Source organism: Triplophysa dalaica, chromosome 15 (assembly GCF_015846415.1).
Source record: "Triplophysa dalaica isolate WHDGS20190420 chromosome 15, ASM1584641v1, whole genome shotgun sequence".
Taxonomy (NCBI): domain Eukaryota; kingdom Metazoa; phylum Chordata; class Actinopteri; order Cypriniformes; family Nemacheilidae; genus Triplophysa; species Triplophysa dalaica.
In genome coordinates this window covers 417,572-441,343 of record NC_079556.1, presented here as the reverse complement: position 1 = coordinate 441,343, position 23,772 = coordinate 417,572, and the positions used below count along the sequence as shown (strand labels likewise).

Genomic DNA, 23,772 nt, shown 5'->3' with positions numbered 1-23,772 from the left:
AAAATATTCTTGAATCAAGATGCATTTTCTTGATGAGAACACTGACCTAAGGAAAAAAGTCTTGTTTTTAGTCAAAAAAATATGACATTTCAGTGAATTTGTGCTTAAAACAAGCAAAAGAATCTGCAAATAGGTTAAGAAAAATCACCTTGAACTGAGTGACTGAGAAAAATGTCAACCTTAATTCAAATTTATATATTTAAAATATATCATTTATGATAAACTATTTTCTTGCATTTAAAGAAGTCTTTTGGAACAAACTTTATTATCACAAAGTGTCAGTCATCCAGTTGTTTTTAGGGAAAATAATGGCAGAATTATTCTGTTGGACGTACATTTCTGTTCAAAATTCATTTCTGATATATAGTTATGCATATTATTTGTTTGTGAATTCCTATGGAAAAAATCACTTGCTGCCGTCCACATGATAAAAACTAGCTCACTGAAAGTAACAAACACATTTAAAGTGGGGGGGGACACGAACCGGATTTTGAAAGTGGAGGGGACATGCCCCCCTTATCCCCAGTGAAAATGACTCCCCTGTATCTATCTATGTCTATTCGTCCATCCGCCGATCTATCTCTCTTATCTCTCTGTCTGTCTGTCTGTCTTACATACTTTCCCATCTGCATTTGTTGCCTGCTGCGGAGTTGAATTTATTATTCATTTTATTTATTCCAGTGGAGAAATTGAATGAACATGCACTGAATAACAGCAGTAAAAGAAAACAATATACATTACATAACAGAGAAAAGAATGAAGAGAAAAGCAAGAGGATGAATGAAGAGTTAGGAGAAAAGCAATTTATGACATTTTTAAGATTTTTTTGTTGATCGATGCTTTTAAGGACAAAACATACGGATCAAACTTGAAAAATGACAGTAGAGTGTAAAATAGTTCCCAAGAATAATAAATAAATGATCAATGTAATAACAACCCTTGTTGCTCCGGTTGGAAGCAGTTTTTGGAGGTCTTGATAACTATGAATGGATTGAATTGATATCAGATCGTATTAGTGAAATATCAGATTTATACCCCAATATTTGTTCTCGATGAGGCCGAAGGGTTACCGCAGCGGTTGAATATCTGTGCCCGCCGTCTCAGCAGGTTGTGTTGTTTTTATGTTTTAACTTCACATGAACCCTGACTCACGCCTCACTGCTAGTGGCCTGATGCATTATGGGTACTCATTAGCTCAGTGATGGTGATTCAGCTTTGGGGATGTGAGGTGTTCTGCTCACAGGCATGAATGTGGACAGACGTTCACTCGAGTGGCTTTGTACTCCAGGAGAATGCTGTGCCGCTTTGACAGCTGCTTTTACCCATCATGCTTTGAGCTCACCTTTGCACTTTAAGGTTGAGGGTCGACTTGATTGGCTCAGAGTCTAATGAGAGTTCAGAGGTGAGTTTGTCAGGGTCACAAACGGCATAATAAGAGCGAAACGGGTGGAATGGAACAGTAGTCTGCTCGTAATCTGATAAGGTTATTATGAACGTATGTGATGTATGTAATCCTGTTCCAATCCTATAGCATAGATTTATGATCTGTATATTACAAGCATACACATGAATGTTTTCAATGCACCACAATATAAACAACAAACGTAAAGATATTTGCATTAGAGACTGCGACTGCATGTTTGATGTTGATGTTTGGATGTTTTGGATGTTTTGGATGTTTTGGATGTTTTGAATAGATGCAGAATATTGAGTGTTATATTTTGTGTGCGTTGCCAAGGCGAGTGTTTGAACATCTGCTGGTTTCATGATCTCTCTGGCCCGTTTTCAACAGTTAGATACTCGTGAATATTCATGATGTCTCATGTTCATTCATTTGTGCAGAATGATTCAGACTGAGGAGACGTTGGTTTAATGAGAATTCTACAGTATATTGCATTTCAGAATTCTTAACTGAGGAGTTGAAGTCTGACATGAATCCTCCTGTAATGTTTTTTGAAGATGATGGATTTATTAAAGAAGTGATCTGAAGTTCACTCTTTCTGACGCATTTTGGCCAAAAACCTGAAAGAGTTGTCGAAGGCTTGGTGGTGATGTTTATTGCATCTTGTTAGCTTTTTACTTCTGTTCTGCCAATTGTTTTTCGACTTCAAGGGTAAGAAATGTTGTGTTAATTTGTAAAGATGATCGTGATAGACAAATCGTGTAAACATCATAAATCTTGTTAATCACAGAGCTTATTTTTTGCCATCTTCCATAAGTCTACAGGGAAAATGCATTGAGGGAACCAGCACGGCGTTCGCTTTCTGGTTTGCCTACAAATATGTGTCATCTCTGAGGTACTGGGTTGTATTTTTACAGTAAATCTGTGGTAACACAAATGGTCACCGATCAGTCTAAAAAGCACGGTTACTGGACTTTTACTATAATAAAGTCATTTCTCCTAAGAGATCTGACCCTGACTGCTCAAGAATACAGTATACGATGCGACTGATCTCTGCGGTGTCGTCTCAGATCCTTTAATCCTGTGTCAGTTTTCAGTGCACCCGCTGAGAATAATTGCTGTGTTTTCAGTTTAGTCACACTTGTGTTTCTCTTGAGTGGAAAAGGTCTCGGAGGTCTCCGTTCTCCTCTCTCCTCAATTTCCCCTTTATGAGCGCGGACGCACCAGACCCTCAAACTAATTCGGGCCTCCCGCTGGCTTCTGTCCTCATTTGTTTGTAACCAATTACATCCGGAGAGAAAACAAACACACATCGTGCCGGACGAGTCACGTGCGTCTGTGCTAAAATGACCCATGAGGCTCTAAAACAAAAATCAGCTGATGTCTGCACGCTGGCCAATCTCGCGTCAGCTTTTCTTTGTTTTACTTTCTCTTCTTCTGTTTTGTGTTGTGCTGTGGAGTTCATGTGTGACTCGGCCCTGCCGGGCATGAAGATGTTGTGTTGTTGTGCCGTGCACATTAGATCATGATTGTTTTTGATTCAGTTTTCTACTCCACTTGCTCACGTGCTCGGAGTCAAGCCCAAGGCTGTTGTGACGACGAAAAAGCCGTTGCTTTCTGAAACCAGCGTGCTGTATTTCACATCGTGAAGCGAGATTCTTTGTGACATGTACTGTACCAATCTTGCAGGCATCACCTTGGCATTTAGTTAGAAAAGACAAATAGATGTATGTTTGGACGGTTCCCTACGATTCATTGTATATGTGACACAACAGCGAAACACCAATATAGTGCATCAACCCTTATGATACCCAAGACCATCTTTAGACATTTCCAGTTTAACTATCAACATTTACTATTTGTGATAAACAGGCAAAAGTAAAGAAAGTCAAATGTAAAACGAAAGAAAGAAAGTGACGATTTAAAATGTTCATTTGCGACAACTGCTGAAACCATTGTTATTGTTAACTTTTGTTACAAAAAGTAAATATTTAAATATAAAAAATATAAATAAATTTAAATGTAGAAAGCAAACTATTTAATGCATTCATATTCAAATGCAAAAGAACACAACCCCTGTTTTACTATAAATAGGGATGCATTGAGATCGGTATCGGGCCCGATACGAAGCTAATGGCTTTATTCTATTAAAAATGCACTTAAGATACCAAAGACCGATACCTCATGTGACATAACTGACAGAAATTTGTTGTGAAATTTGCTTTGAAAGTTTATGAAAGGTTATCATAAAATGCTGGCTTGTCATGGTTAAGATGGTCACTTTTATGAAAATGTACCCTGATTTTACTACTGCTAAAATGGAAAAAAAACATGATTACTGTAGTAAAACAATGGTTTGACTTAGAAATCAATGCACCAAAAAAACATGGTTACTACACTTGTACCACAAATAAATAAATATATATATTTTCTTATGGTAAAGTGCTTGATACAATCGCCCGCAATAAACATCCTGACATTTTTAGACAGCAGAAACATCAGGAGCCGATTTAGTTTGAAATATTCGCTTCCGTGTTCACTTCAGAATGTCATATTTAGCTTCACATTGTGAGAAAGCACAGTGCAGTTCATTATCACCTCTGCCTTTGACAGGATGTTTCAAATCCTTCTGAACGTCACAGATGTGATGTGATGCTCGTGTTGTGCCAGAGAGGAAAATCTTTGGTTGTCACTTCTCTCTTGCAGGGACAGTAATGGAGACTTCAGCTCTCCGTTTTCATCCATGATTCATAAAGCTTGAGTCACTTTTCTGTGTTAGTGAGTATATAGATGTAAAAGAGATCCGCTGTCTGCACTTCTCTCAGCTGATGTCAGCTCACAGGTCTGATGGAGGTCAGGGATGGCAGTGTAACATCTAGTCTTAAGTTTTCGGTTGGAAATGCGTGGGTAAGGTTGGTGTGTGGAAAGCCGCGTCACTTTGAGATCCAGCAGGAATACAGCACATCAAATCTGCATCTCTGAAATTCTCAATGAATTCAACACGGCACGATTTGTAACATTTGAAGAGCACAGCAGATGTGATGGCACCACAGTGTGACACTCTATATCGCCCCCTTGAGCCCTGAGTGTTTATATCGTCTGAGGAACCCAAGGAGCACAAGCTAAAGCTGCAATTCATAACTTTTTATTCTGATAAAAAAGTGAATCGACCACAATTCCCGACGGTAAGTTTTATGATGGTTTATAAGCTATCGTGCAGGAAATCTTGTCATTTGACGTCATTCGGCTTTAAAGACATAAATTACAAATAACTTTTATTTTGCTAAATTATAAAAAATAAAGAAAATGGAGGAAGAGAGGCAAAAGTTCCATATGGCAGCTTGTAGTTTTTTTCCTGCCTTGTGTCAACAGGGCATTCGCATGAACATTTTGTGTTTGCATAAAGTTATTTTGACCTGGCCCTTACAAAACAAATGCTCTATGAAACTTGGAGGACTGACTGTAATCATCAAACACTTATCAACACATCCTCCAGATCAGATGGCCTGATACCATCAGCAACCAGGAACTCTGGGAGCGCACAAGCCCAAACCAGCAGACGAAGAGATCATCCAACGACACTGGAGATGGTAAGGACACTCTCTCTGTAAACCAGCTTCCAACATCACCAGGCAAGCCTTGACATGGAACCCCCAAGGGAAAGAAAGAGAGGTCGACCTCGAAACAGTTGGCGCCCAGATTTGGAAGCCAATGTCAAGAGTACTGGCCACATTTGGGGACAGCTGGACAGACTGGCCCAGGTCCGGTATGCCTGGAGAATCCTTGTGTATATAACCCAGTAGGGGTAACAGGCGAAAGTGAGTAACAAAACAAATGTCGCCCTCCTTAAACACTCGTCATGATATCTGGTTAGATGTTTGACTCTGCTCTTTATTGTCCTGGGGGTAAAAAGTTTATCCAGCCAACAGAAGAAGAACATGCACCTGCTGCAGTCATGACACGTGTGGCATCATGCAGTCTGCACGGGTCGCTCGCATGTGCTGCCCCTCGGGGCTTTAAACAAATCCTGCTGCCATGAAGTGATGGTGGTGCCGCGGGTCACAGACGCTGGTGCTGCATGATGATACAGCGTTTCCAAGAGGTCCCTAGAGACCAGATGACCTCAAACATGCCCTGAAACTTGAAATGGCAACCATGCAGAGAAACCGTTAAGGTCTTGAAAGGGCAGCAGGGCTGAAGGAGAGGAGGGTGAGGATATGATGGATGTTTAAAAACACTTTTAAATCAGATTTTTACTTTCAAATCGGACTTCATCTCAAATGTACAGTGTTGTAAAAATGGCTCCTGAAACTTGAGTCGCGTTTAAGAAGTCATCCCTTGAAGATTTTTTTACATTCAGATGGCCGACATAAGATCTCTGCGTTTGTGAGTGTGTGTGCACATGTGGGTAAAGAGTGAGTGTAAGTCATGGTGCACGGCCGCCCCTGATGTCCACAGCACGAGGGAAACGGAGCGGCGATGCAGGCTGTGACTGGCCTGTTGACATTTCGCTCTGTGTAGAAGTGATTCGTGTGGAAGCGTTCTTCCAGAAACATTGATTTGGCATGAAGATCATTGAAGGAAAGACGAGAGATTTCCAAACATGCCACTGGAAACTCAAGCTCAAGGCTTTTCGAGGCTTCATATTTTTGAAATCTACTCGAGATGTCAGATACGTTTATTTTTACATAAACTCATACAGATGCCACTGGTCCTCTTGTATGGAATTCACCATGTTGTTTTTACAGTAGGTCTTAACGGACACATTTTTTGTATATACATGATCTCCTTCAGAAGAGAAAATGCGACGGCATCTTTGTCCTGTGTGAGCCATCATAGTGCTTTGAAAGAGAGTGGTGAGCAGTGATCCGTTGAGTGAGCCGTTGGTTGCAATTCGTAACCTCACCACTAGATGTCACTACATTTCTGTTCCATCCATCCATCCATTTTCTACCGCTTATCCGAACTACCTCGGGTCACGGGGAGTCTGCACCTATCTCAGGAGTCATCGGGCATCAAGGCAGGATACACCCTGGATAGAGTGCCAACCCATCGCAGGGCACACACACTCACTCATTCACTCACGCACTCACACCCTACGGACACTTTTTCCAGAGATGCCAATCAACCTACCATGCATGTCTTTGGACCAGGGGAGGAAACCGGAGTACCCGGAGGAAACCCCCGAGGCACGGGGAGAACATGCAAACTCCACACACACAAGTCGGAAGCGGGAATCGAACCCCCAACCTTGGAGGTGTGAGGTGAACGTGCTAACCACTAAGCCACCGTGCCCCCCTTACATTTCTGTTGAAATTGCTTATATAGTGAATATTTTGTGACTTTTAAGGACCTACTTTGAATTATGTAGTGTTCAACAAAAAGTTTACATACATACACGGTGTAAAAACACTTTCATTTTCTAATAAAAGGCAGTTATTATTATGTCGCTTCTTGACTGACTCTCAAATGATTCATTTGACGATTCATCTGTCTAATCCCTTCCCTTCTGTCAGCCTACTCTAATCTGATTGGTCAGATGGTCTAGTCTCCTGTGATTGGTCTACTGTGTGCAGTGTCACATATGCAACGTAGGCGTGGAGTTTCTGACCCGGAACTGAAATTAGAACGAGACGACTCATTCGCGTGATTCAGAGTCGACTCTTTTTTTTCTAAGCCAACAACTTTGTTATTCGTTCACTTTCAGCTTTACAACTTGTCAGACCACTTACATTCACAATGTTACACACTGCCTGAAATGTCTTTTTAAGGATAAACTAGATTTTGTGAGTCAGTTTAATTTAAATTAAAACTTGAATTTAGCTTAAAATGAATGGCAGCCTTTGGGCTAGTTTTTAAGGTGTATACAGTAGATTTGAGGAGAGGTATGCGGTTACCTTTCTAAGTGATTGCTTATTTTTTGTCCTGGTGATGATAAAACAGCTGACAGAAATCCTGATTCCATTAGTTTAAAATTAGACAAAATGAGCATTGAAATACATGAAAAAATATATAAAATAACTTGACCATTTTAATACTAATAAAAAAAATCCAGTTAATGTTAAGCACAAAAATATTTAATTTGGTGGAAATTGTATGTTTTTGTGTGGGATGGGGAGTTTAAATATTGCTGGATACAATAGGGGGTCCTTGGAGTTAAAAGAAAGTTGAGAACCACTGCCATTGGCGATAAGAGACTATATTAACATTTAGGACAAGAGGAAGTATAAAAACACTACACATCACACAATGAATTTCAGATAATGTTAAAATCTAGTTTGTAAATTCTGTATATTGTTGTATAATCTGCTGACTACGTGTGAAATGAGCAGCTGAAGGAGAAGATGTTTGTCTGTTGTGCTGTTGTGTAATAATAATGTGCTGCTGTGTTGTTTTAGAGCGTCCGCTCCCCCCGCACTTAAAGAAATGAGATGACTTTTGGGAAATATAACCCTCATAATAATGACAGAGAACTTATATCCAATCCAGCAGCTCTGTCTTATCACACCAAGGGAAGCACTTAACAGCCGGAGAGGTGATGGAGAAACCCTGAAGAATATTGCTGTTAACACTCAAGGTCAGATTGGTCCCCTGAGCTCCATTAAAACCGCTGGACACTCAGACTTTTATTATTCACAGGACGCTTCATTCTAGAAGACATCAGCTCTGTGTTTTGACGGGTAATTGATACATTTCAGATCCATTAATTACACTTCTCATAAATCTGCAGTTTGATTCTGTGATGTCTTTGGTACATTAAATAATGTACATTTATTTTTCATTATCAAACATAACTCACCTGTGTGTAGTATGGCTTGTTTTTATTGCGTAAACAATTGATCCAAAAAGAAAATATTATTCCTAAATCTAGATGTTAATTGCTAACATACATGACAGTTGATCGAATGTAAGGCTGGTCAAAGATGAAAACAATTTTCGGTGTGTAATGATACACCGAGCTCACGATTCTATTCAATACAGGATATTGTGATCATGATACGACGATATAGTGGTATTTCAAACATGATAGAGATTTCTTCTTAAAGCAGAACAAGCACAAACTTGACACAAAACATTATGTTAACCTACGCTTTGGCAGCTCAAACAACCAGATTAAACAGATGTCACTCAGTAAAACTATCGCCATAGCTCCAGAATGCGTATTTTTGTACCGCGATATCGTGCCACGATATACTGTGACGTCAAAGTTTATTTGATAAAGGTGCAGTGATGGTTGTTCTGCAGATCTGCTCTGAAAGTTTGATGTTGCCCCCAGCATCTTCTCTCATTGTCATGGCAACGGATAGTCTCTAAAACTCATTTTTTTTCTGTTTTTTTATCCCAAAAAGGGAACAAACCACTCTCACGTACCTTCTCTGGATCTGTTCTATTTTGTGGAAAACACGACTTCTATCTCTCATCTACTCTTTAAAAAAACTCTTAATTTATCTCTGTATACTGTGGTGGGCTTTATGAGACCAGTTTTTACTGCACTTATGCTTTTTTGTCCTTATGTCGATCCAATTGCTTCCATTGTTTACCTCATGTTTAAGTGGCCTTGGATAAACGCGTCTGCTAAATGACTCAATGTAAATGTTTTACCGTTTTGTTTCCCTGTGAACTGTCTGCAGATGATGGTTTTCATTAGATTTGTGAAGCATGGAAAGCGCTCTTGTGGAAACAGTGCTAATGACACAGCTGTGGTCTCGTCAGGTGTTCCTGTGATCACAAGGTGGTAGCCAAATTGTGCTCTTCTCGTCTAACACCCCCTGAGGATAAAAACAGCCCTCTTTACTCTTCCGATCGCAAATGTTTGTCTCTGTTGGAATTTGTAGATGCTCGAATGTCCTTGAGACCAACATGGTTAAACATGAATTTAAAATAAATGGTGCTGCCGTACTGTGCATGTTTCGTGTGCATGTAAACCGTTTTTTTATGAACAAAAATATATATTTTCTTTTCAGGTGAATGTAATGAAGATTATAGTCTGGCTCAATCTGGTATGTAACTTCCACCTTTAAATTCAATTACTGTTGGATAAAATCAAGTCGCCTTATTTCACTCCCATTGAACGCACTTTTACTCCGAGACAAGTCGCGTTACACAAGTGTAATTGTTTGCAGATGTCCTTTTCCCAGTCCAGTTCAAGGGGATTTCAGACATTGAGGAATGATTTAATTTAGGGAGTTGAAGGAAAACACTGATTTGTGGATGAAGTTTGTGCTCGGCTTCACATGTTTGTACTTTCTCACTCTCTGGCGTGAAATGAAGCATCTGTTTGGGTATCTGTCTCGGCCTGCCTGCCAGTTTTCTCTCACTTCGGCTACACGGTTTGTCTGTTCAGCATCTGATTTGAAGCAGAAACATCTTTCTTTAGACCGTGTGTGAGATCTCACCACACTTGTGTTCACAGCAGTAAACTGTAAGAATTTCCTCCTCGTCATCTCTGGGTTTTTGTCGTGATCACAACTGGCTGGATGTTATGTGCTTGTCACATAAGTAAATAATTGTGCAAGAAATATTAATCTTAAATATTTTAGTTTAAATTGAAACCTTTCATGAGCGGAGTTAAACATTGCAGGAGTGGTTTACCTTAAAAAGAGATTTCATGATAATTCACCCACTTGTTATACAAGTCGTCCGTGTGTTTATTTCTTCTGTGAAAAACAAATTGAGTCTTATGACGAAAGCTTTCCAGACTTCTTCTCCATATAATGGACTTGTTAAAGTCAGAATTTCAGCTTCATTGCAGCTTCAAAAAGCTCTACATGACACAAGCGGATGAATGAGGGTGTTGTCCAGCCAAACGAGCTGGAGAAGAACACTGGAAATAAACACATGGACGGCTTGAATGACATGTATGTGAGTGTATTGTCATGAAATTTTAATTTAAAAGTGTAATATTCCTTTGAACATGTAATAACTACCGTCAGAATGACCACCACTACCCAGATGGACGGTTATCAGTTTTAGTCATTGTTATTGGAGGATAACAGAGTTTTGCGACTGACCAATCAGAATCAAGTATGATGTTTTCTTGTTGTTTTGCTGGAAAAACAATCTTATGTGCACAGAAATATCTTTTGTGTTTCGTGAAAGAACGTCATTGAAAAGAGTCCCATCACAGCCGCTGTCTGTTTGCATTAAACTTTTTATTTCCGCACAGTGATATCTTGATCATCTTATTATGAAATATCAAAATGTAGATATATCTTCAAGTTCTTTGTTTTTCATTCTTTCTCCGTGGTTAACAATGAACATTTGAAGCTAACTTTTTTACTTTTTCATTTTCTTATATTTTTGAGGTTACTCAATTTAGTATAGCCACAGTTCCACAAACAGGTCATTAAAGTTGATCTTCAGATTCTAATGTTTAGTTTGGTCTGTTTGGTCTGTTGGTCTGTTTGGTCTGTTGGTCTGGCGCAGGTTTGACTGATTCAGCATTGAGCTCCGGCTGTGGCTGAATGTTTGCTTCCTGATACGGGAATGCATGTTGAGAGTTTTTATTAGAAAATGAGAGAAAACTGTCCGACAGAGATCCCAACAGACAACTAGTCTGAGATCTTACATCGGTTTCCATGAGATTCACTTTATTATCCATGACAATCACTACACACAGAAAACTAATATCCAGCAGAGGAGTTTACTCACCGTAAACATAAATCTTACAAAACATGATATTTAATTCAAGAGCAAAGTCTTTTAATAGTAAAGTTTGTTGCCTGTTGTACAAAAGCTCTGAACAGGAGAATAACACAGAAAACTGAAGGAATAGCTAGAAAGTCATAGCGGAGGCGGATAGTGAACGAGAGAGAGAGAGAGAGAGAGAGAGAGAGAGGAGATAGAATGTGAAGAGACTGAGAGGAGGATAAATGGATCTCAGAAGGGTAATTGAGATCTCAATCTGCCCAGCGGTGCGTCTGCTCTCATTGAAGATGAGATTTATATACAGAGACACAGCACATCTCTCACCAGACCCACAGATCAGAGCAGAGAGACCTTTATTTGACACGTCCTGTGATTGAACATTACTCTCGTTCCATTGATGCTCTGATTAAGATGCATAACTATAATTATTTTTGTTGATTATATTAAGAAATAAATGGGATATTTGCATGTCCCCTCTTATCGTCTGTGCCTCTATAACCATGTAGTGGTGCTTGATGTGACAATCTGAACAAACATCTAAATATCTAACTTTGCCGCATGGTTTGTGCTACACACAGTACATCATTATTGTCTCTTAGCAACCGTAAAGCAAACTGTAACAGTTCAACGTCTGCACATCCTCATCACCGGACTACACTTCCCATAATCCCTAGCACCCGTCTCACCTGATCCTCATCACTGAACATTAGTTGTTAATCCCCATCACCTGTGTATCACACTTAAATTCTCCCCTACCTAGTGTCCTTTGTGCAGTATTGTAGATGTATGCTTATGGTTTGGGGCTTACATATGTGGTTCTAAATGGATTAAAGGAAAGCTGTATTGATAACCTTCTTGTTGTGAGTATTCCCTGCACATCGCGTGAAACAAACACCCTAGCAACCACTAACATCATAGAGCTTAAAATGTTTTCCCCCAAATTAACCAATGAAATGTGCAAACTGGTCCATGAGGAGCCGAACACAAAATGATCTTGAATATTCCTTTACTTCAAAATTCGTGCTTATTATTTCTTAACACATTAAATATGTTGTGTCATTACCACAGATCTCGATAGAGAACAAAAGACATTCTCTCACCGAGTGTGTCTCTTCTCCTCGCTTTAATGCGGGTTGATTGTGTTTATATGATCTGTCTTTGTCATCAGTACTTGAAAAGATGTAGAATTTAAACGATGTTTGATTATTCGTGTCTGTAATTATTAAAATTCTACTTGGCAACTTCGCAGCTTGAATGACGTCATCAGCGATACATCTCGATTCAACACTGGAATGTATTTTCATCGTGATGCTGTTTAATCTTATTTGTTTTAAATGTGTTTTCTTGTTGGCTATCTTATTGAGTCGAGCATGCTTTATTAGAATCGGTACCTTAAATGACACACGTAGGGATGAGGGAGCGTCCCAAAGTCGACTGGAAAATCAATGTGTTTCATAATTCATGAGGCAATGAGACCGGGCAGCACATGGCGATTGATTAAAGGACATTAGTTTTTATTTAACGCGATTCTTTTATCAGAGAGTGATATGCAAAAACAAAAAAAACTTGACTTTAAACCATACGAAATTCATTAAGTTTATTATAAATCACACTGTTCCATAAAATGAACTCACACTTTACAGATGTGTTTTTAAGAGAAGAACAGAAATATATAAGAAAGTCAATGACGGACGACATCACCAGCACATCATTTTTAAATTCTTCAGGTCAAGTTTCAGTTGTGCAACCTTAGATGTCTAGAGAACGGTCTCCGGTTGGATCTTATTAAATCTTCATTGAGACCATCACAATAGATTGCACTGAGGAGACCCTGAAGACGGCCCACTTTATGTGGGTCAGATGCTGGGGGTCAGATGGTTTTCTTGGTGATTGTTAGGATCAATTTGAGATCTAACTTTTGTCTGGGAATAAAGTTTAAGAGTCGAGTCGATGGAACACTCAGGAGTCTGGATCCACGGACCAAGAATGATACAGACACAGAAGTGGAGTTTCAATCAAAGTCAAATCTTTATTCAGAAAGGTCCAGTATATATATATATATATATATTTATAAAGGTAAAAGAGGAAGTGGGCGAGTCATAATTATGGGCATAGCCATTCTTCAACAGCAGAATATTATGATCAGAAAAAGTGTAAAGCTAAGCAATACATGAGTTCTGTGTTCTGCATACATCTGCTGATCTGGTCCACACATGTTCGAGCTGCTTTAGGTCATAAGTCTGTCAGGCATTATACTTATGAAGCAGGACACAATACATCACTATGGCATATCAGGATACACAACCTAAACATGACATACATCACGGGGCACAGGGCAGCACAAGATTATACAATCTCATAGTGACTGACGGCAGTTTTGGTTGTAGGATCACCATAAGCAGCTGAGAGCTCAGACATAATTGTGTGTAAAATCTGCCCCTGCTGAGCCGGTATGGGTGATAACTGGCTGTAGATATCCAGATCACTCATCTATGAGTCAATAAAAAGCATTTTCTCCAGCACTGTAAAAAAGGCTGTAAAAATAAACAGAAATTTTATGTCAGCTGAAGCGACAGAAATATACCGTTGTTTTCCTGTAAAATTACAGAACATAAGGATATATAATAAATAGTTTTCTCTGTTTGTCTTTGTAATTATACAGTTTTTGACCATATTTCAAAAATTAAAAAAAAAAAATCTTAAAAATACAGTCATTTTCTGGCAGCTGGGGTGGCAGAAATAAACTATAAAATAACAGGTTTTCTCCAGTTTTTTTTTTCCAAGTATTCCGTATTTCAAGAATACTTAAAAAATCTGTAAAAACGCACAATTCAGTTTTCTTTACATTTTACATGGAGAAAATAATAAAACAATTCAGTCAAATTAAGCAGGTTTTTTACAGTAAGGCGATACTATATCATCCATCAGAATTTTGGTTAAAGCATTCATGGGTTTGTGATGTTAGAACACTTGATTCCAGTGAGTTTGTCTGGAATGCATTTGTGCTGTTTGTCAAGGTGGTTGTTTTCTTGAGCTGTCCTCGTGTGGCAGTGTGTCGGTTTGTCGGTTTGTCTTGTACCGTGAGTGTATTGGTGAGTGACAGCTGGCTACAAAAGGCGCGTCTGTTTAACCTCGTGGTCCTCTGGAGACCTGTCAGAATCCACTTAGCTGTCTGTCCTGATTAGACCGGACGCTCAGATGATACGCTGCTGCCCGGGAGGTAGACACGCTCACAGCCGTCTTGTATATGAAACACAGCCGTTGTCTTATTTACAGTCAGAGCTGCTGCTTTTACAAACATATTTTTATTTTGTTTCTATTACAATTAACTTGAAATCGTTTTATTTTTTAATTTTACATGAATGAAATTCATGTACGTAGTCCGAATCTCACAACATGCATGAGTAAACAGTCATTTTCACATAGATTGTGGATATTGTGTTGAACACTTGAATGTCACAACGTTTGCCAAACTCCTGAATCAATTGTGATTTTTAAAAGGGGGAATTAAAGCTACAATATAGAAAGACTGATTGAATATGATGAATTGAGGTTGAACATCTGTGCCCTGTTAATCTTCCAGACAGATATCCACTGTCTGGAAGAATCAGCTTGTGTTTTGAGTGATAGATGTTACGGGCATGAACCACATGTTCTCTTGCTTGACTGAATGGAACAAACAACACAAAACAACAAATCGAGCACTTTGGTGAATCATTGTCTCTTTAAAACTCTGGGATTAGTCATTTTAATCTTTGTTTATTTATCAAAGCGGACAAAGGCTAAATCTTATTCAACCGTTTCCCCCCCTGAAGTCCAGATGAGATGTGAGTCAATAATCAACGCTTTCGTGTTTTTTCCCCCAAAAAATAATAATTCAGTTTTTTTATCCATTTTATTTGATCTATTATTTTGATTCTGGGTGAACATAATTTTCATTGAGGAAAGCAATGCTGGTCTTTTCAGGAGGCTTTTTGTTATTAATAATTAAAATTAAAAAGTGTCACAAAAGTGTGTTTGTGAACATAAAAATCTGTCTACAACATTTTAAAAAGCAAGAAAAATAAAAATCATTTTCTTAACACAAACTGTTAGTCTTTTTGACATCCGTGAATGATTTCACGTGTGAACTGGTCACTGTTGTTTCAGAGTTGTGTAAAGTGTCGGTTCTAGACTACTGTAACAGGGGGGCAGACATGGGCCCCTTATCCTTCTAGGGGGCAGACTTACATGTGTTGTCACGGTTATTTTTCAGTCATTATTCATTTGAAAACAAGTTCAGCTCAAAATTGCTCTGTTTTGGTGAAATATCATTCCAGATTTAGAGGGCCCCCCTAGAACCACCCCTGTGTAAACTAATGCAGTGAAAGACAGTGAGGATCCAATGAAGTGAAGATCCAGTGAGATGTGAGATCCAGAGAGAAGACCGACAGACACAAGTTCAGTTTCTCTGCTGTGCACCGGTGCACAAAACTGCCCTTTCTGGCACTGGTCCTCCAGTCTGCTGTCCACACACACACACACACGCTGAGTACACACACACACACACACGCTGAGTTACCTCCGTCCGGCCATCTGCTGTGGACTGTAATCTCTACTGCCACTGATCTAAAATCCAGGACTCCAAACACAAAGAGAGTCGGTTAAGATACTTCTCTCATCAGAGGTCAGAGTCTGCAGAAGATCTGTGGGTTAGTGAAGTGAACTATTGGGAATTATGTTCTCACTAAAAATAAATCAATAAATGAAAGGTTATGGAGTGTAGTCACCTTTCTCATCATTTTATCAAGCAGATTCTCGAGGTCTCACCATCAGATGCTTTTTAAACAATATTAATAGAGTTTCCATCTATTCTGTGCTCTTATCGGCTGCTCTTTCTTCACTATTCAGTCAAAGCTATCCATTTAGAAAAAAATCCTTAAATAAAATGTTAGTCGTGTCATGAAAAATACATGTTTGTTTGCTTAATTGTATTTTTGTCTACTTAACTAATTTTAGACATTTAAGATCAAAAGGTTTTTTTTAATCGAGAAACATTTCACTTAAATTTCCCAAAACGTTTGATTATATATACATAATCATATTCAAATACTTGTGGTATTTATATGAGACCCTTGAAACGCATGGCCATGTTTTGCACATTTTAAAGTTGTATTTAAAAGAAACTTTGTTTGTCATCATGGTCAGTGTTTGTGTTTTATTCAGATAAACTGCTTTAGTCAGATGTCAATCAAACACGCAGTGATGTGAAACTCTTGCTGTCTGCTGCCCTCTGCTGGTAACACGTGACTCTGCATCTCTGATCTCTTTAAAATATCCTGATTTGTGGTTATTTACCTTATTTCAATGCTTGTTTTGTCTGATTTATAAATCATTTTAATCTGTCTTTATTATTTGTTAAGAGACTTTAGTGAATTGTAATAAAGGGACAGTTAAACAAAGAATTTCTTCACCCTCATGTCAAACCTGTATACATTTATTTCCTTTGAAGTAGACAAAAGATTGGACATTGGCCAATTGGCTGCCGTTGTATAGACACAAAGCCACTGAGACATTTCTCAAGATATCTTCTTTTGCGTTACACAATCATACACAGATTTTGAATGTCATGAGGGAGAATTAATGATGACAGAATTTGTATCTCTTTACTAGACCTAAATGTCAATATCTTTATACACACACTTCATGTGGAACCTGACATGACCAAACTTTCATCAGCAGCACGTGTACAGGACGGTATCTGTGTCCGTGCTGTGAAACCCGTCTGTGTCACACATGTAGGTGGAAGTTTATTATATTGTGGTCACAGTGTCCAGTGGCGGAGCCAGAGGGCTAGTTGGGGTGGCAATTGCCACCCCAGACGAAGTCCTTGCCACCCCTGTTTCTCACCCCGCTGAAAACATTAGACTGTTAGATTTTTACGAACATTTCCCAAATCTCCCAGCGGACGTGAACGCATCCTTACGCAGCACGCACAAGCGTTCGGCCGCAGCGTGCTGTTGCTGCTACACTTTTCATTGGTTAAGCTGACACGCAGCACTTTCGTGACGTACTCCAAACGGCTCCAAAACAACGCCGACAGCACACGGGATCGATGAAGAGCATTTTGCTGGTATGTACGGCTTTTATTGGTATTAAATTAAACGAAGTAGTGTTAAAACGGGAAGTAAGGGAGACGTTGCACTTTAGTGCTTAGCATTAATACTTCATGAGCATTACTAGTCGTGAAACTGACTGACTAATACTGTCACGCCTGTGTGAATATGCTTAAAACATGTCGTTAGCAAATGTTCAGCAACAATCACAGACATTAGGTAGACTTATTCATATTGGCACTAATCTTAGTATAACAGACCGTTGTCATGAAAAACAGAGCGTTGCCATGGACGTAGGATTCTAACCGTAGAGACTGAACGGACTATTTTCTTTAGCGGAAGCAATATAAATAATTTTTAAATCAATAAACTCCCTTTTAAATCAATATGTTGTGTCAAATTATTTATGTATTTGGTAGGTAGCCATGTAATAAGCGAGATAATGTATAGCGAGGTGGTTGTTATAGCGAATACAACCCCTTCGGGCTGATTTAACATCCCTCCGCTTCACGCCGGGCTCCTAAACAGCCTGTCGGTGTTTTATTCGCTATAACATCCGCCACGCTATACATTATCCCTTACTTAACATAACATGTCTAGATGTCTTTAAGCAATTTTCCTTGTGTTGTCAAATAGGCTAGACCTCAATATACTCAGATTTTGTCGTCATGTATTACTTTAGTATTTGTATTATTAGTAACGGTGTACTCATGGTAAATAATAACAAGCAAATTGTTCCAAATTATGGTTTCTTCATGAGGTGTGTAAAACATTTTGCTTCATCTCACCAGAACCGCAGAATTATGCTGTTCTGAATCTGAATGTTTGTATTTGTGAACTTGGTGGTGCCATACCATGTGTAGATGCAGGTTATACCTGGTACAACTATTGAAGTTTATCATTAGAGTCAGTGTTAAAGGGCTCTATGTTTTTTGTTGTATTGTTGTTCTACTATTATTCTGGTAGTACATGTTTGAATGTGTACATCTGCCTAGTCCTGCCTTGTTTTGACAGGTCCAAGTTTACCTCAGTTTTTTCTCTTGGACTTGATTAGTCCAAGGAGCACTTTGAATACTTGTTGTTCTATTTTTGCTGTATATTTAATACATATATAATTGTGTACATTTTGGAAGATTAACAACTTTAATTTAATCTATATACATTTTGTGGAAAATAATTTATTTTTACCTTGCCACCCCTTTGCCACCCCTGTTTTTAAAGTGTAGCTCCGCCACTGACAGTGTCTGCTGTTAGTGTGCTGCAGAGAGAGAGAGAGAGAGAGACAGAGAGACAGAGAGAGAGACACAGAGAGAGACAGAGAGAGAGAGAGAGAGAGAGAGAGAGAGACAGAGAGACAGAAAGAGAGAGAGACACAGAGAGAGAGACAGAGACACAGAGAGAGAGAGAGAGAGAGAGAGAGAGAGTTTGGAGCTCCGCCCTGCAGTACATGTGGTGTCATTTCACCTCCTCCTCTGGTGTATATGATGGATGTCTGCGGTCCCTCCTCGACTCAGAGCAGCGTGTATTGTTCTCTGAGCGCTCTGGAAAACTTTCTGACTCTCACACACGTTGAGAAGATAAAAGCCGAATGCTGGACTCTACAACAGTGGTGAGTGTAACGTTTATTAAAGAATCTCTTCTCTTTATTGACCAAAAGATCTTCTAGTTGTCACTTAGTTTTAAGAGAAATGAATGAGTGGATGTTGCAGTACAGCGTGTCAGTGACATCACGTTCATGATCTTTACATTAATGTTCCTCAAACGTTCTGCTTTGGTTCTAAACCTTCAAACCTCAAGATGAAATCACACAGACTTAACAGCTGAACTTCTAGAGTGAGCTTATGGATCATTTCACATTTGTGTTTGATCACTTTTTAGTTTTTCAAAACTTTAGACTAAATCTCTAAGCCATGACATCATTACAATGTTTGCATACTGTTAACTGATTGGTTGACTTATATCTGTTTGAATGTTGAATTACACGTCGAGCTTGCGACACACGTATGTATGTTATGAAAATAAGACGTATATGTGTATGTATGTCTGATGTGACATTTCATGAATGCTGAACCTAAACTTTGCTTCAGGACACACAGTTCTCGTTGTGTTTGTGTGTGTTTATTCAGAAGTTTAAAGCAGGTTTGGATGTTCGGTCTGGTTTGGATTGTAATAAGAACTCTGTTCTCTGAGAATGGAAGGAACCGTTTGCCCTCAGACGTTTTCTTTTGAGTCTTTCTGTTTGGAGACGTCTGTTTGAAGGCGAGGATATGAAGGATGCGAGTTGAACAGAAACAGACAGAGAACAGATCGGCGCACATGCGTTCCATTAAAAAGCCCTCTTTAGCTTAAACGTTTCAACACGTTCACGTGTCCCGCAGGCAGATCGAGAGAACTTCAGGATTTCCTGTGACACACGCTGTGAAACACGGCCAGTATTTATAAACTATTCAGACATTTTCCCGTCGCGTTTTTGTGACGGGCTAATGGATGACAGTGATACAGCTGAAATGTATCCTTGAGAATTCCTGTTTGTGTCATTTCCTCTCTCTCTCGCTCTCAAAGCCAAAATGTCTCTCGCCCGCTTTGTGGAACATGTGAGGAAGCTTCTCATGGTTTGCTGGAAGAGATCCACGAGTTTGGATGTAGTTGCCATTACGATATCCAGCTGTCATCCGTATCATCTCACACAGGAGGTTTGAGGTACAGTGAACTCCTCTGAGGGTGAAGCATTATTATGAAGCAATATTTTGAACAAAGTATTATAAACAAACAAGTGTTAATATGAATAATTATATTTTTCATTTGATTTTTATTTCGAACAAAGATAAATATATGTAAAACAAAATAAAGTATTATAAATATATATACAGTATATACATATGTTGCAGCGTAGCAAAAAATAAACGAAAAAACATATCACCGGAATCTGACTATATACATATCTCGGCAGATATAGTTTAAATGAAATAGAAACATTTATTCATTTTTATATATTATATTTTTTCTTAAATATATACATTTATGTGTATGTGTGTATACATACATACAAAATGAATATACACTGTACACAGATATTTATTATATTATGTAAAGATTAATTTTATTTTATTCTGGATGCGATTAATTGTTGAACTGCCCAAAGTATAGTCATGAGTTAAACAACGGTGAATTTCACAAAACCTTTCAAGAACACAATCCAAATTCAAATTAAAAAAATTTATGATTTCTTTTCTTTAAAAATACAACTGATATGTTATTATGTAATAATAAATATATAAAACTATGAACATTTCTATCCAAACAATGGTAGATAGAATAATAATAGAATAAAATAAACAATAAGTAATTTTTATTGTTGTTGATTCATATACAATAATTAATATGAGATTGTTGTATATAGTGTGATCTGGATGGGTTCCTGACCCGTTGTGTGGAGATTCACTAATGCATTTGTAATGCATTTACATACATGATGCTTTTCTGGTCTAATGTCAGATTTATTCACACATACAGTTCATGTGACTTCAGTGTTTCAATGCTTCACAGCTCTTTTTGTCTCATGGCTTTAGCTGTTTGCATGCGGTGAATGTGCTGTGCATTGGAGACGGCGGTGGGGTCATGTGACTGGATCATAATAAAGTGTTTATCACGGCCTGTCCCGTCACATCACAGATCTGGACTCTTCTCATTGCTGTCTTTCTGAACAGATGAAAAGTGGCCAGCTTTGACTCGAGGGCATGTCACTTAACAAACGAATGCTTCTCTCTCAGAACACAGTCGAGCTAGTCACAGAGAGCGCGACCACGAGACCCCCGAGAGCCTCTTGTCGTGAAGGAATGTGCATGTTTTCAGCGGAATGAAGGGAACGTCTCATGTCATCTCACGAGAATGAGAATCTGTTTTGAGAGTTCAGATCTGCCTGGCATCTGTCGATATCCCATTACAGCGTTTTCTCTAAAACACGCCATTTTTAGCAAATTGAAGCTTGGCTTCGTAACCCGGGCATACTTGATATTTAAACAAAAAACGTTCTTCTTTTTTTTCCAAAAAAAGTTCTTTTTTCAATGTCGAGGTCGGTGGGAAAAGAAGCGCAAACAGTGGGGTCGAAGATTCACGAGGGTCGCTCTACTTTTAGATTGTGTTTGTGAGAATGAAGAATCGAATGCATGTGTTAACCTCAAAAACATGTTTTACATGTACTAGAAATAAAAGACGTAGTGTACGCTTTTCTGTGTCATTCTATGAAGGTTAAAATGTTGAATAAAGCTTTGGCATGTCGTCTAAGAAAGTAGTCTTATTCTTGGGCTGACGTCATCTCATTTTGTGTTCAATGGGAGAAAGAAACAGGTTGAGAATAAATCATGACACAGTTTTTATTTTGGATGAATTGCACCCTTCTTGTATATTGACATTAACATCCTCTCATGCTTTGGCTCATGTGGTGTGTGTTGTTTTGGGTTGTGTTTGTTTTTATAATGCACTTCCTTGTTGATGTCCTTCAAGGCTGTTGGAGTGCTGAATGAGGTCTTTGAGTCTTCATTGATGTGTGTAAATCTGCGCCAAGTGGCTGTTTGGCCGTGTCACTTCCTGCTGCCGTCTGCAGAATATTAATCTCCCTGATAAACTGCTCAGTGTCTGCGAGCATCAGAGACAAAACCTCGCAGGTGCACACCAGACATCACACGGGCTGCACGAGGCCATTTAAACAAATGAGGACTGTGGAGTTCACAGAGCTGTCGTCTTTCAAAACAACAATATTTATTTCTTTTTGGAGTTGTTGAAGTTGTGTATCGCTCTGTGTGTTATCAGATGTGCTGTTGCATGTGATGTATTTAAGACATCTGAAGTGTTTACGCCTCAGCAGAGGTCGTGTTGGGAAGTCTCTTATTTACAAATGAAAGAACGATCGGTGTTTTTGTAAACCTGTGGGTTTTTTTACACACATCTGTTGATTTAATATGGGGACTGAACCAGACGCTGAACAAGAAGTTTGTGGGGATTTGAGCACCCCAGACAGTTTTTCATACGTATGGACAGACTTGATGAATATCTTGGTAAGTGTTTTGTGGTGATTTATTACCCGGAGAAAAATATTATTGCTCTTTTATACCTCAGAATATTTGACAGAGTTCTTGTTTGTGTTTCATTCAAGAATCAACTTAATCTCAGACGTTTATAGTTCAGGAGAAATAAAACAGATAGAAACGAGACAATTGTTCATCCATGAATCAATCCATGAATGAATGAAGGAAGATTGATATGAATGCATGCAGATTGTAGAGGTCAAGTGATCTGGATTTGGGAACATTTGATGAGAAATGTTTGACTTCATATTGACATCTTCAATAATATTGACTGTTGATTGCAGACTTGACAAATCAAATAGTGAGTTTCTGACCTTTTTTCTTCTGTAGAAATATGTGAGACGCAGACGAGGCTTAGACAGAAGTTTCTATTTGTTCTCCATTTAATCTCAGTGATGTCTCAAAGAAATAGCTGAGCTAGTAAAGAGATCTCATCTTTGATTTTAAGTGTCTTACAGGCAGTGTTGGGTAAGTTACTGTGAAAAAGTAATGAATTACTAGTTACTTATTACATATTCAATTGTGTCATTACATTACATTACAAGTTACTCTCTCCAAAAAGTATTTAATGACTTAAATAACTTTCTATATCCTACATCAATCTTGATTAGTTCAGTGATTCAAGGATAGACATGAAATGGCTCTTTAAATTCAAATAAATCATATAACACTACATAAATTATTATTATTAACTGACAAAAGTATTAGAGCATCATATATTAAAGCACAGATTTTAAAGTTAGACTTTGAATTTTGATGTCAATTCCACTATTGCACACACGTATATTACACACAGTATTTAATTTAATTACATCAAAAATAATTGTACTTAAATTACAGAAACAATTTGAGTAATCCCTTACTTTACCTTTTTAAGGGGAAAGTAATTAAATTACAGTAACTAATGACTTAATAACCAGATTCACCCAACACTGCTTACAGGTGAATGTGTTGTGTGCCTCTGCATTTAACATCCATTTCTGTGTCATTTGTCTAATTCATATTGATATGATGAATATTTACATGCTCAACAATTGCAAATAGTCATCAATTATTCAGCATTCAAATAGTCATCATATCCATATAAAAAAATCTTGATAAAAATGTGTTTGGAATCTGGGCAATAAAGCCGTGGATTTGTAAATGTCGACATGTTGTTCTTTTGAGTTTCCTCTGTATTAAAGGTACAGATTTAATGACATCATTTCTTTTCATAAACAGAAGTTACTCTGTAATTGATTTGCTTCTTGAAATGAGTCCTCATGATTTGGTGAGGTGAACTTAACCTTGGTATGAGGGTTAATACTTCAGTTCTGTATTGTTTATGGTCTAAATATGGCGGTTCACTGAAATGTCAGGATGCTCATAAATTCTTTGGGGAAAGTTTAAGGAGATGATGTTGCAGATTCAGCGACGGTGTCTTCCCCTTAAACTCCTCCAGAAGTGACACGGGTCAAGCGTGTGTGTGTGTCATACAATAGCAGGAAAACCTTTAAGAGAGGTGATGTTTTATGACTGTTGATATTGAGCATTTCTGTGCATG

General features: G+C 38.4%; 1 protein-coding gene across 8 annotated transcripts in view; it reads left to right on the top strand.

Moving 5' to 3' along the window:
• Positions 1-23,772, top strand: part of sash1b (SAM and SH3 domain containing 1b) — a 59,969-nt gene that overhangs the window by 22,332 nt on the left and 13,865 nt on the right. Inside the window, exon 1 of one of the 8 annotated variants that reach the window (XM_056768637.1) lies at positions 16,955-17,162. The exons of 3 other annotated variants lie outside the window; for them this stretch is intronic. In XM_056768637.1, coding sequence (XP_056624615.1) covers positions 17,145-17,162 — 18 coding nt within the window. In that variant the 5' untranslated portion in view covers positions 16,955-17,144. Of the gene's footprint in view, positions 1-16,954; positions 17,163-18,523; positions 18,755-18,783; positions 19,846-21,357; positions 22,200-23,772 lie in introns of those variants that run through there. 4 more of the 8 variants (XM_056768635.1, XM_056768638.1, XM_056768633.1 and 1 more) reach the window with 4 other exon arrangements.